General features: G+C 51.9%; 2 protein-coding genes across 2 annotated transcripts; both read right to left on the bottom strand.

The window, feature by feature from the left end:
- Window positions 1-5,099: 5,099 nt before the first annotated feature.
- On the bottom strand, window positions 5,100-6,876 carry EDD37DRAFT_50002 (folylpolyglutamate synthase). The gene is made up of 2 exons (XM_062813463.1): window positions 6,781-6,876; window positions 5,100-6,705 (listed from the first exon to the last, which is right to left on the bottom strand). The coding sequence occupies exon 2, from the start codon at window positions 6,546-6,548 to the stop codon at window positions 5,142-5,144; it is 1,407 nt and encodes a 468-aa protein (XP_062675298.1). The 5' UTR covers window positions 6,549-6,705; window positions 6,781-6,876; the 3' UTR covers window positions 5,100-5,141.
- Window positions 6,877-7,198: 322 nt separating this feature from the next.
- Window positions 7,199-9,527, bottom strand: EDD37DRAFT_616877 (aarF domain-containing kinase). The gene is made up of 2 exons (XM_062815694.1): window positions 9,066-9,527; window positions 7,199-9,006 (listed from the first exon to the last, which is right to left on the bottom strand). The coding sequence occupies exons 1-2, from the start codon at window positions 9,341-9,343 to the stop codon at window positions 7,575-7,577; spliced, it is 1,710 nt and encodes a 569-aa protein (XP_062675297.1). The 5' UTR covers window positions 9,344-9,527; the 3' UTR covers window positions 7,199-7,574.
- Between the last annotated feature and the right edge of the window lie 4,286 nt (window positions 9,528-13,813).

Below are 13,813 nucleotides of genomic sequence, written 5' to 3'. Positions count from 1 at the left end.
TGTTATGACCAGAATGTTGAGGAGAAAACGGCGGTTGATGCAATCGTGGGTACGTTTTGGCAGCAATAGCCGCCCACCTCTGTGGTCCATCAAGCCCTGCCAGTATTGCGGGAACAAGTAGCAGAAACTCGAATACTTTATCTACGTAGAAAGTGAAGAGGTAACGTTCTGACCAAAGTGATACTTTGCGCACCAAGCATGCCCAGGGAACGACTTCCTTGGCCAGCCATGGAATCGCCGCGTCCCAAGCTCTACTCACCATAATCGAAGAGTTCCAGCTCCGACTACTCACAGTACCAGGCACCATCACGCATAGGTGGAATGGGGGAGATTCGACGATCGACCTAACATTCGGCAGTGAGAGTGTGGCATCTCGCACGATCCACCGCCGGGTAGACAGCGAACTTGACTACGACTCCGATCACCTTCCCATCGCCATGACAATCACGTGGGACTGGCAACCGGCCACTATACACAGAAAACGGATCTAGGACAAACCAATCAATCGTTGCTTCGACAGACCGTCATGGAAAATCTCCCTCGAGAATCAAGCGTTACCATGCTGGGAGACAAGAACAGCATTGACACCCATGTCCAGCAGATAATCCATGCTCTCCAAGTCGGCGTCGATGTCTCAACTCCCTGGACAAAACCCTCACCACGATCCATACCAGGATTTGGCCCCGAGTGTAAGGAGATTTGTCGAGAAGTCCAACAACTGCGACGGAGATGGCAACGGACGAGGCTTAGTGGTGATTATGAGGCCTACCGACTGGCTCGGAACAGGAAAGGGCGTCACATACAAGCGCTTCTCCGAAATACTCACAGACAGAGGGTGGAGGAAGCGACAAGATCCGATCTTGGTCTATGGAAACTAGTTAAATGGGCAAAGAACAGACACGAAGTGGCCCCCACGTGCACACCAGCTCTCCAGAAACCGGACGGAGGATTCGCCCACCAGGCCATAGAAAAGGCAGAGACCTTGCGTCAGAGCTTCTTTCCACCACCGCGGAGAGCTGACCTCTCGGACATCGACAATCATGAATACCCCATGGCAATTGAGTGCCCAGAAGTCACGCACTCGGAGATCGAAAAGGCAATTCGCCAAGCGGCACCCAACAGGTCTCCGGGCATCGACGCCATCCCGAACAACATCCTGCACCAGACACTGGACTTGATCGTCCCGCACCTCAGCACACTCTCCAACGCCTGTGTCCGCCTGGGATATTGCCCTGCACACTTCAGGCAGAGTGTCACGGTGGTTCTTCGCAAACCGGGAAAGGACGATTACACTCAGCCGAAGGCGTATCGACCGATTGCTCTGCTCAACACCCTCGGAAAAGCACTGGAAGCGATCATCGCCAACCGGCTGACTTATCTAGCAGATACCTACCACCTACTTCCTATTCGTCACACCGGAGGGCGAAAGCTTGCGTCGACCGACCACGCTTTGCATTGCCTCCTACAACTTATTCATCAAGCGTGGGGACAGGGACAGGTAGCCTCGTTGCTGCTGCTCGACGTGTCAGGTGCCTTCGACAACGTCTCCCGCCCCAGATTGCTGCACAACTTGAAGAAGCAGAGGATTGACCACAAGCTTATACAATGGATCGAATCATTCCTCAGTAATCGATCAACAACTCTCAAACTCCAAGAGTGTACGGCACCTTCGACGCCCGTTCAGACTGGGATACCGCAACGCTCACCGCTCTCTCCGATTTTATACCTCTTTTACAATGCTGACCTCATTGACGCATGCAAAAACGAAGAGACAGAGACGGCCGGGTATATTGACGACGTCGCTATTCTGGCGGTAGGGCCGACAACGCAACACAACTGCAAGACCCTGAAAAAGGCTCACCGCAAAACCGAGGAATGGGCCCTTCAGCATGGCTCCCAATTTGCACCAGCGAAGTACGAACTAGTACATTTCACCAGGGATCCACGAATGAACACCAATCATGCCCTTCGACTGCCACAGGCCACTATCGAAGCATCCCCTTCCTGCCGGTATCTGGGTGTTCAGATGGATACACAACTCTACTAGGACTACCATCGCGAAGTGGTGGAAGGGAAGGCCACAAAACGATTGTCGGCCCTGTCGGCGCTGGCATCTTCCACATGGGGAGCCGGGCTCCTCAACCTCCGGCAAGTGTACAGAGCAATGGTGATCCCGCAAGTCTTGTATGGATGCTCCGCGTGGCATATCTTCGGAGGTCGAATCAGCGGAAGGGGCAGCGCCATGCTCAATACAAACACAATTCAACCTAGAGCAGCACAGATCATCACGGGCGCGTTTCAGACCACGGCAGGAGCGGCAGTCGATGTCGAAGCACATCTACTCGAAGCAGTCCCACAACAGGTCAAGCAAACCGCCCTGGAAGCAACAATGCGAATACGTACGTCGCCTTTATACACAGAGATGGCACGGCCCGCAAGCAACAACCGCATCCAAAGTACCTTGGACCGTTCTCCAAGCTGCTTGAGGAGAAATATGCCATTCGTCTCGATCGATTGGAGAAGCGCCAACAACATGTAGTCCCCCCGTGGTGGTCACCACCATTCACCTGCATTGCCACGACTCCCGAGGAGGCTATCAAACAGCATGATTCCACGGACCCCCACACATTACGTGTATACACGGATGGGAGCGGTATTGATGGTCACGTCGGTGCGGCAGCCGTCACACCGATCATGACCGTCCAGGGTGTTTCCACAAAGAGGACAGAATATATGGGGACAACGGCGACTTCAACGGTATACGCAGCCGAATTGCGGGGCATCGAGCTCGCGCTCCAGATCGTCCGCGATGTCCATACAAGAACACATCTTCCCGGCAAATGCACCATCTTCACAGACAACCAGGCCGCTATCAGGGCAATGACCAATCCTAAATGCCCTTCGGGACAGTACATCCTGACAGACGCCGTTCAAACGTTGGACCGCCTGCGCGAGCATGGTTGGCAGTTGCAGCTGCGCTGGATACCCGCACATGTGGGTGTGCCGGGCAACGAAGCGGCCGACAAAGCAGCCAAAGAAGCGACGTTCCCAGACGTGAGAATACAGGACTCAACATGGAGCGCACTTCATCAACACCACAACCCTACACCCAGACGGCAACCACGAAAACGGCCATTCGCCAGAAAGTCACGTGAGTGGGACAAGTCCTGGGAAACTGCAAAGCACGGGAGAGAATTGTACAAGCTGGGAGTTCGGCCGGGAAAAGGCGTTTTTTCTACTCATTTGAGTACCCACCGGGCGATCAGCTCTCTCATCACACAAATGCGAACAGGCAAAATCGGCCTACGCGCGTACCTCCATTCCATCGACAAAGCCGACACTGACCAATGTGATTGTGGCCATGGACGCCAAACCCCACGGCACATCTTACTTGAATGCCGGAACTGGATTGAGGAACGACAACAAATGTGGGCAGGCAAAACTCCATGCACAGACATCAAACAAATTCTCTGCAGCTCCACCAAGGCAGCGCAAGCGGCCAAGATGATGATACGAACAGGGTTGCTGGAACAATTCCAGGCAGTCCCATCTACGATACTCGCATACTCCTAGCGTAGACGAGTGAAAGCGTGTCTTACAGAAGTCGAGGAGGGCCAGGAAAGGCCCGACAAGTACATAGACACAGGTTGCTGATTAGGACTATGAGTGCAGGCCACCCCCAGACGCGTGGAAGTTACCGTAAAAGCAGTTCTGGCAGGAACAGCTTGATGGTACAGAAACTCGAGGAGGGGATCAAGATACTTATTAAATTACTTAAGAATCGAAATAGCTTAATCGCTATAATACTTCTCGAAATTTTAAAAAGTACGCTAAATAGTTTATATTAAATAGAAGAATTAGTATATATAGTAATTATAACTAAATATAAATATTATTAAAATAATATAAAAGAACTAGAAAATACAATAAAAACTACTATTATTTTACTTAACGCGAACGCGAAGATAGCCTAATTATACGTATTAGAGCTTAGACCCTTCTGGCGAAGGACTTTTCTCCGAAAAGGATTAGTGCGTATACACTATTACGTGAGCCTCATGGGTCTGAGAACTAAGACAACAAGCGCTTGGGTAAGAGTTTGTTTCCTGTATCTGGTCAACATAATGTCAAGCACAGCCACTATCTACGGGCAAGGGCCGGTCCCTGCAGGATCCAGCCCCGAGCAGACCCCAAGGGGCGAGGTCCACGAGCCGCTCAGCACATGCCAGCCCCAGGGCGCAAGTAATAACTGAAACCCGGGCCTGGCTTCGACATGCTAAGGATGGATTTCTTCGCTCTTTGGCATTGATAGTTCTCAGGATCGTTTCACTAGTCGCCCAGGACCCGAATGTCGCTTGTAATATATATGAAAAGCTAGGGGGTTCTGTATTGCGAAGCTTGATAAGCATGCACGCTTTTGTGGTGGAGATCTCGTACATAGTATGTCGTGCAGCTGCTCTGAAACGGGAAGAGGAGTCAGTGGCTTCGCTAATCACCTTTCGTCCAGCCAGTAAGAGTAGTTAGAGGACAGAGCGTATGGGGCTGTGAAAACCCAACTTGTACCACCGTTTCTTCTGATGAAGACAAGGCACCCTGGACCCGAACTTGCTATTCATTCTGGCCCGTCTGCGGGGACTTCGGGGACCTCGGGGACCTCAATCGAGCAAAGCAATTCGTTGACGCTTGAGTTGTGCGAGGCAAATCATGTCTCTTTGACGATAGCATCCTTGCGGGAGGTGGCTATTTACACATAATATGCTGCGCATGTACTGTGTCAATTTTGGTGATTGAAGCAACGGTCCGTTGGCGATGGCATGTTCTAAAGTCTATCCCTAGTGACGGACGTGGGAGGAAATGGCACCGCTTGAGGTTTGGGAAACAGCGGGAGCATCCTTCCTGAAAGCTTCAGGGTCAACCACCTTATTGGACCTCAGAGGGGGAGACATAGAGGCATGCATGAACCAGCAGTGTCTTGCAACGAATGTCTCTCATCACTCTTCATTGAGACTTTGCGAGCAAGTCAGCGACTGGACTGTGCACCGTGACCACCAGTCTTGATTCCTGCTTCGCCCCTGCCTTTGTGTAACCATGACACGTTCTATGGCCAGCGCCTCCGAGGCTTCCCTTTCGTCGCAATCACCTCATTTCGCCTGCAGTGACACCGTCGTATCATTTTTGGACCCATCTCTGATCAACCTCAAGACATCGCTGACAAGGTACAAACTGCCTGCGACACAGATCGATCCCTCCTGCTCGGCGATCTCGACGGCCCTCATCAGCGCCGCTTGGATACTGCCACCCTCGGCAGCCTCCACTCTGTCGTGTGTGAACTCTTGCACGACCTCCGCAAGGTTGGCGGAGTCCATGCTCTTGACCCATGGCATGCCGTCGACAGGGCCAAACGCGCAGGTGACCACTCGATCGGATCGTTTGAGTAGTACGGACAAGATGGATCGGATATCCTTGTCGCTCTTCATCGCGAGAACCCATGTCACAGGTTTCCCACCCTGACGAAGACGAGTGTTGACGTAGCTCCCCAAAGCCTGTGCTGATTGCACATTATGTGCTCCGTCGAGCAGGATAGGCTGAGTCCTCCTCACCGCCGACGGAACAAGTTCAGCAGGGAGTACAAGCCACTCGAGGCGTCCACGCAGCGATGCTTTGGCAGCCGCCATGAGGTCTGGTAGATTCTGCGCAGTCTTCACAAGGCGTGCCTCCGCACGAAACCATTCCTCCATGCGTGCTAGCAAGTCTGCATCTACCTCTGCCTCTGATTCTGTGCTGGCATCTTCTGGCCATATCAGCCGCCACTGAGCGGCGCAGTACGCCGTATACGCGGTGACCAGGTTCTCGTACTGATGCTTTGCCAGCCTCATTTTTTTCGCACTTTCCAGCAGATTCTCTTCTTCTTTATCCTTAAGATAATGCCGCCCGCCCGCCCCGCCAATCTCCCTTCTCCTCTCCTGCACGACAGCCAGCACGCTCGGGTCATTACTCAGATCCACGACGACCGGCACGCCCAGCTTGAAAATTCCGACTTTCTCCCGTGCGATTTGCTCGATCGTCGATCCTAGGAAGTCGACATGATCGAGTCCGACCTTGGCCAGCACGCTGACTAGCACATCCTCGCGTCTTAGCACGTTCGTAGCATCAAGGCGTCCGCCAAGCCCGCACTCCACGACCGCAACATCAACACCTGCATCCGTGAACAGTTCAAACGCTGTGGCCGTCAGGATTTCGAACTCCGATGCAGCCCCGTCAGGCCCCTGATTTCGTCGTTTGACGCGGTTCTCAACTTCCAAGAACCGTTCACGCTCGACGAGGCGCTGGTCAAGAGTGATACAATCCCATCTGTCTATCAAGTGGGGTGATGTGAAGCGGCCAACGCGGTAGCCTGACTGCGATAGAAAAGTAGACACTAAAGCGGCGATGCTGCCTTTGCCGTTGGTGCCGGCAATGTGAATGGCTTTCCACGGGAGACCGTTGGGATGGGATGTGAACAAGGGTTGTAGGAGATGGGTGATGCGTTGTAGGCCGAGGGTGATCATTTTCCCCGGGTCTCAGTAGATCTGCGAGTGTCTGTTTGCAAGATCGTTGGTTGTCTGGTTCAGTGTGAGGCCCAGCAGCAGCCAGCGGTCAGTATCGTGTCGGTGTCACCATGCGTTTTGGATCATTCTATAGTTCGGGGGTTCTTGACACTAAGATCTGAAGATGCTTGATGAATGAGTAGCCATCTTGGTTGGATTCTAGGGTACCATACAGGGTGTCCACTCCACTCACAAAGGGTGTTTGCTCTCCTTTATTCACTTGTTTATCGTTTGATGGAGATAGTTCTAGAACATCTCCAGAGGGCTGCAAGAGTAGATCTGTAGCTCTCCTAGAGTTAGAAATGACCATGATGGAAAGTGAGACTCGATGGCAGTATCAAATGAATTTGTTGCGCCAAGCCAAACAGCCAATCAGATTTCAAAGCCTACTAGCCTCACTAGCCTTCTTCAGGGCAACTGGCGACCACCGGGCCGCAGGTGGACGCCTAACAAGCCCCCAAAAAATATAAAAACCAGCAAAACTTCATCTAATCAATGGTTTCTGACACTATTCATCCAAAAAAGCAAAAACAATCAACAATACGGATTCGCTGGTGGTCACCCACCCAACTACTAACGTATCGGCATATGGCTTAAGTACGGCTGAGCGAACGGGAAGCCCTGTGATCCATATCCTATGGTCGATTGCGAAAGAGATTATGCGGATTTGTTATATGAACCTTGATTTCTAGCCTTGATCCACTAGAGCATACTGTAAGAGTGGTCAACGACGCGAGCCAGAGATCTTCAATCGTGCCCAGCACTCACGTAGACATTGTGATTTCGCTCATGTACCTTTGATGGCACGGGGACACCTAGGTATGTGCCTTTACCAACCGCTAGGCACACCTAGGTATGTGCCTTTACCAACCGCTAGGCACAGCTATGCATGTTCCCTACAATGCTTAAAAGCCAGTATATAAAAACGCCACGCTAATTCCAAACCATCGAGAGTTCAGCTGTCAGCTGGCACGCATTGCAAGCAGGTCAACCATCAAGACTCAAATGCCGCCGTATCGACAAATACCGCTCATACCCAAACAATTTCAGCACGATCCGGAAATGCGTCAACCAAGCCCTGAACAGAGGCAAGATGTTCTTGGGATTCAGCAATCCTCCTCTCCTCCTCAGTTTCTCTTTCTCCTCCTCCCACACCGTCAAACTGGCATACTGTGCAAGAATCATCATCGGGCGCATGGGCTGCTTTGACCCCAAAGACTCGTCCAAACTGCGGGTGAGATCATTCGTCTTGAGAATCAGCAGGATGATCCTGGGCACATCACCGAGCAATTGGACGAGTTGCTGCACAAAGTCGTCTCCGAAGACGTCCTGAACGTTTTCCTTCTCTTGGTCATCACGCGCCGACGTCGCCACTTTCTTGTTGGTCAGTACCCGATAGTCTCGACCTGTGATGGCAGATGCGAAGAGTGGAAACTGTTCGTCCGTAATACCAGCCACTGCATACGCGTATTGCCGCATCTTGGGTTCGTCGGCGTCAATGACAGCCAGCCACAGCTTCGCATAGTCTCTTCTCAATTTATCGTCCGGAATCCGATATAGACCGTGGTCGTAGAGAATGATGTCGAAGTTGTACGGAAACCTCCTGTTGGGATTATGTCTGACGGCGAGATTGCCCGCGTGAGGGTCGCAGTGAAGAGGCGCGTTCTTCTGAAAGATCATGACGTTGAAGATCCTCGCCAGCGTGGCCGACACTTCATCACGCGAAATGTGGTGTTTGGCAAAGTACTCGAAGTTGTCCACCCTCACGCCCGCCATATACTCCATGACAAGAATCCTCTTCTTAGCCGATATGACTTGCGGTATAACGAGCGGAAATTTGGTGTTCTTCGTAAAATATTCTTTTGCTCTCGTAGCGTTGGCGCCCTCCAGCCTGAAATCCAGTTCCTGTGGCAGTGAGAAGTCCATCTCTTCGCTCAACCATTCCATGTCGTATTCCGGAAACGCTCTCTTGAGCGTCCTGAATGTGAATCGCGTCAAGGCCAGATCCAACGGCACCCACTCCTCCAATGTCGGATGTTGTACCTTAACAGCCACCTTCTGATCACTATCCTTGAGTCTCGCAATGTGTACCTGGGCCAAAGAAGCCGCGCCAATAGGTTCCTTGGAGAACTCGGCAAAGTCGTCTTCTATCCGGTGTCCAGTGTCGCGCAGAAACATGTTTTCAACCGATTCGTAGGAAGAAACCGGACACCTATCCTGCAACGGCACAAATGTATCTGTCCATTCCCGGGGCAAGAGGTATCCCATTGAAGATATGTGCTGGCCTAGTTTGATGAAAATCGAGCCATTTTGCTCCAACACCTTTAACGTCCGTTCGGCGCATCGTGTATGGCAGGCTTTCAAGGCGTGGGATGCTTCTTTGGGATCTTCGGGGTGCTGTTTGAGTGTAACTCGGTAACTGGACGTTGTTAGCCTCGACAGGATCCTTCCAGTTGGAGCATAGCGGCGTGTTCATACTCATTAATACAGACTGCGAGCGTCGTCACTACCCTCCCTGTCCTTGCGGCAGCATGCCACCCATGCTTGATATCATCTGTAAAGAACAATAGACTTCCGCCCAAAGCACCACCTGCTGCAGCGAGATAGACAGCCTGCCGTGGTCGGACTACCTTGACGGGTCGTGCATAAGAGCTGTATGTATGTCTGAACCTGTTGGAGGGTGTCTGTGTACTTTTGCACCGAGCACACGTCCAAGTGGCGCGGCCGAGGGCGAAGGGGCTGCCAGTCAATCGCATGAGCGGAGGTCTGCAGGACGTTGTACTGGCATGAGAAAGCTGGGGGCGATGGTCAAATTAAGACATATGCACCGACCACTGTCTCATCGAGGTGTAAGTATGGAAAGATTCAGAAATGATATCGGCGCATGGTCATTGTTAATTCGATAAATGATCACCCTACAGATCGCCGTCCGTCTTTTTTGGTGGGACGATTTTTCACGGAGTCGGAACCTTTTCTAAGAGTGACGTATCCGATACCTCAGAAGGGTCAGGAACAGTCAGCCGCCGCAAACAGTCAAAAAGTGATATAGAAAGACTCTCCCATTTCCATATACAGTATGCTCAATGACAATTTGGTATCTCAATCCCAGTACAGGTCGCTATCTCTCGCTATGCTATCTGGCTAAAAGTGGAAGTATCGACCATCCGCCCAAAACAAAAGAAAAGCCAATTTCCAAGCCAGCAATGGGGGGTATATTCTTGTTCAGGAACAGAAAAGACATTCGCTGTGACCTTTTCTTCAGCTGCACCAGCGCAGCCTGACCCAGATTGGCCGACAGGATAAAAAAAACATCAACAATAAAGGAACAGAACCATCGACAAAGTGACTGACAAGAGGGGGGTATTATGTGACATGGAAACACAATCCTGTTCATCTTCCTTTCCACTCATCAATCTGGTGTAACTCAACAATGATCGTGCAGGACGATGTACTTCTCCTACTTGCGTTCACACCGACTCGACTTGCTCAGTGGCCGGCTCGAGCTCTTGTAGACGCCGAGTATCTTTCCCATCGAGGGGAGACGCATCTTCGTCAAAGTCGTCTGACAAGTTCAGGCTTGGGCGTTTGGCCTGGATAGGCGTATGTGGCGACTCATCTCTCGGTGAGGAATCAGTGGGTGGTTGAGGACTTTCTGTGCGCTTCTCCCGCTGTCGGCTTGAGAGCGCCCTTGGTTGCGAATTGTAGGCTCTCAAGGGTCGTGCCTCCAAACTGGTCTTTCGTGCTTCCGAAGTACTCCTTCGAGCTTGAGCAGCAGCTGCCAGCGGTCTCATGCTTGGGGGAGGTACCGGCATCTCAGCTGGCCCCAAAGGTTTCTGCGTCGTCCCCGGCGGTGTCATGATGCCAGATAGGAAACTAGCCGGACTTCCAATGGTTGATCGCGACGGTGTTTGATTGCCTAGGTTGTTGGCCAGGTCAGACAATGCGCCAATCGATGTGTCTCGAGCTTTGCGCCAATTGCCCCAAGCTGCTGCCGCCGCCATCGGGAATGCACGTGGTGATTGCGCGTAGCTTGTCAGCGCAGACAGAGACGGCAGTGAGCCTGACAATTCGGCGCCTGCGCGTTCTCTGAGTTGCTGTTCCATCTGCAGGTTCGCCCTAAGCCTTATCGCAGCGTCCTTCACGGGTTCGTGATCGAATTCTGGCTGGGAGACCGTGTTTATGATGTCTTCGAGATCATCCACGCGCACATTCAGCAACTCCCGAAGCCACGTGATTTCCGTGTCGCGCTCTTTCAACTTTGCAGGCGCCTCCTTGTCAATTGCGGCAAGCTCACCTTCCAGTTTCTCAATCTTCTGCTCGCGATTCTGCAACTGGTCCTGCAAGACCATGATCGACTCACGGAGTGCTTGTGGCGAGATCTTTTCTGGTAGTTCAGTACCTCTCACAAAAGAGATCGAGGCACTAGTAGCACGTTGTGGTGGTGAAGCAACAACGGAAGGCGCAGGCGTTGGCAGATTGATGCCCTTTGCAGTCGCAGCCTCAACAGCAGCCCTGGCCGCAGACTTGGTGATTTCCAGTCTTTCCTCGAGGTCTGCCACTTTGCTTTCCAGATGTTTCACTTTGTCATCGCTCAAGCTTAATCTCTCATTGAGGTGGTGTTCAATCCTGGTCCTTGTATCGAACGAGTTGTGCAATTCTCGCGTGTGGCGATCGCGAAGATCATTTAGTTTTCTCTCATGATTCTGATGTTGGTCTTCAAGTGCAGTTTCTCGCCTCTCGTTGGCCTCGCGTAAAGCATCCTTATGTGCTTCAATCGTCTCTGACAATAGGGCGTCGTGCTGAGCCTTTTGATCTTCGATGTCTAGCTCCGCGTGATCAAGTCGGCTCTGTAATCTCAAGATCTGGGCTTCCGAATCCGTTCGAATGCGCTCAAGCTGGGTTCTGGCGCTTTCCAATTCTGCTTGCAATTGGGTCGTGGCTGTAGCAAGCTCGGCCTCTCTGCTGTTTCTGACATGAGCCAAGTCTCGTTCAAGATTGAACGCTTTAGTATCAAGAGCTCTGTTGTCTTCCCGCAGAGCTGCGACCAGCTCGTCCAGTCTTGATATTTCGGCTCGACCTTGTTCCTGAAGTATCTTGTATTGCAGATTAGCCTTGTGCTCTTTATCCAAGACACGAAGCTCTTCCTCAGTTTTCTCGCGCAGCCGCCACTCTTGGTCGAGTTCATTTTGCATCAGGCTAAGCTTGCTCTGCATGTCATGCTCTTTGTGACGCCACTCCGCCTGTTCAGTGTGCAAATCTTGGACAGTGTGAGTCATCTGCGCCTGTAAGCGTTCCACCTTGCCTCGAAGGGATTGTCTAGAATCTGCTTGCTCCTCCAGATGTTGTTGTAGGTCTTGTAGGGCGCCTTTGAGCTCTTTGGTCTTTTCACGTTCCGACTGGATGTCTTCACGCCATTGATCGCTGGAAAACCTATACTCTTCAAGCGTCTTTTCAAGGGCCGTATTCTTGAGGGTCATTGCTTCAACCTCGTCTTCGAGTCTTTCGTATGATTTTTTCTCCTCGACGAACGCCATGAGGGTTTGCTGAGCCTCTTCGGATGCTTCGCGGTGCTCCGCAGCCTCATCCTCGGCAATCCGTAACCGAAGCTTTAGTTCAGTGATCTCGCCCTCCGCTTTCCTGCGCATCTGGGCTTCTTCAGCAGCATGTTCCTTCGAAATCTTCAGCATCGTCTCGAGACCATCAATCTGGGGCTTTAGGTTTTGTTCATGATCCTGCTGCACTCGCGACCCTCGTAGTCGAGGATGATGAGAGATAACATCCTCCACAATTGACTTGAGCTGGTTTTGGGTGTCCTGGGAGCCTGCCTGTTGAGCTAGTTGTTTCATTTCCTGTAAAGTTGTATTGAACTCGGTGACATCAAATGACGGTTGTTGAGGTTGGTAGGCAGCCAATGCTCCTGCGACGACGGCACGGATCCGGTCTTGCTTGCGTTCATTTCTCCTTGCCATAGGCGACGCGGTTCTGTACGACGCAAATCCTTCGTATGCGTCATAGTCATCTTCGTCATCAGCATCGGAGTTCTTGACCTCTGTCGACATGCTTCGACCACTACTCTTAGGTCTTGAGCCCGTGGCCATCAGAGTCAAGGATTGCTGGATCGTGTGTAGAGCACGCTCCAGTGGCTCGAGCCTGTTCTCGAGGATACCATCTACCAAGTCATTGACATGGCCATCGAAAAATTGCGAGCGGAGCTGTAACTTTTCTTGATCGGCCGCCGGTAAAACGTCTCCCCAGTCACTGACATTTTCCCTGCCTGTATTGAGATTGTGAACTCCAATGCCGAGGCCGAGGGACCGAGAATAGGCAGACTCGACCTCTGGAGGGTTGACTGATTGCGTTCGAGGAGGGCTTGGGCTCGGAGCATCGCTTCTGAGGTTCGGTGCCAGCCCCATATCGACGAGGGGTGTTGACAGAATTGGAGTATCATTGCGCTCAATGCCGAGTTCTGGATCTACCTCAAACTGCTTCATGACGGCATCAATCTCCTCGAAAGATGGCATAGGCTCATCTTGATGGCGTGTTGGCAGGGCAGAATGATCAGCACCATCACTAACCTCTTGCTCCCTTGAGGCATGTGTCTCAGTCTGCGGATCCGTGCTTTGGTGGATTTGTTCCGCTTCTGCGTCTCCTTCACTGCTATCTTCTTCAAACACCTCCACAACCTCCTCTTGATCATCGACTGTGTCGCTCTCTTTGGCTGCGTAGTGATACAGGTCTGCTGGAGGAGACGTATGACTGAATTCAGCTGACGACCGTGGCTGAGTGTCTGATGTTGCATATCTGGAGGCTTCCAGTCCCTGCGACTTCTGAGGCGTCTTTGCTGATGACGATGCGTATGGAGTGGAAGGAAGAGGGCGGAACTCAAATGGCTTAGCAAGTGCTGATAAAGATGACCTCAACTTTTGATCTTCATCGTTCGGTGAGGACATTTGTCTCTCCGACTCCGTTTCGTGTGTTTCCACTTCGCCGTGAGCATCAGGTTCGTCAAGCTCACCATAAGACAGCGGACGATCGGTGTCAAAAGGAGGACGCGCTTCAGTGAATCTGGCGGCGTCGTTCTGAGTATGGAAGGTAAACTTGCCATCGTTCTCATCCACTTTGCCTAGGACCTTCTCTGTTTGGGCCTGCTCAGATGTGATCTCCATTGGCGCCTCGTCAGCGGGAATATATGCCCAGCCATCGAAAGGCTTCTCGGAAGCTTCTGT

The sequence above is a fragment of the Exophiala viscosa genome, assembly GCF_022695815.1.
Source record: "Exophiala viscosa unplaced genomic scaffold EDD37scaffold_1, whole genome shotgun sequence".
NCBI classification, from domain to species: Eukaryota; Fungi; Ascomycota; class Eurotiomycetes; order Chaetothyriales; family Herpotrichiellaceae; genus Exophiala; species Exophiala viscosa.
The sequence above is the reverse complement of the archived record's forward strand: the minus strand, read 5'-3'. Positions and strand labels throughout refer to the sequence as shown.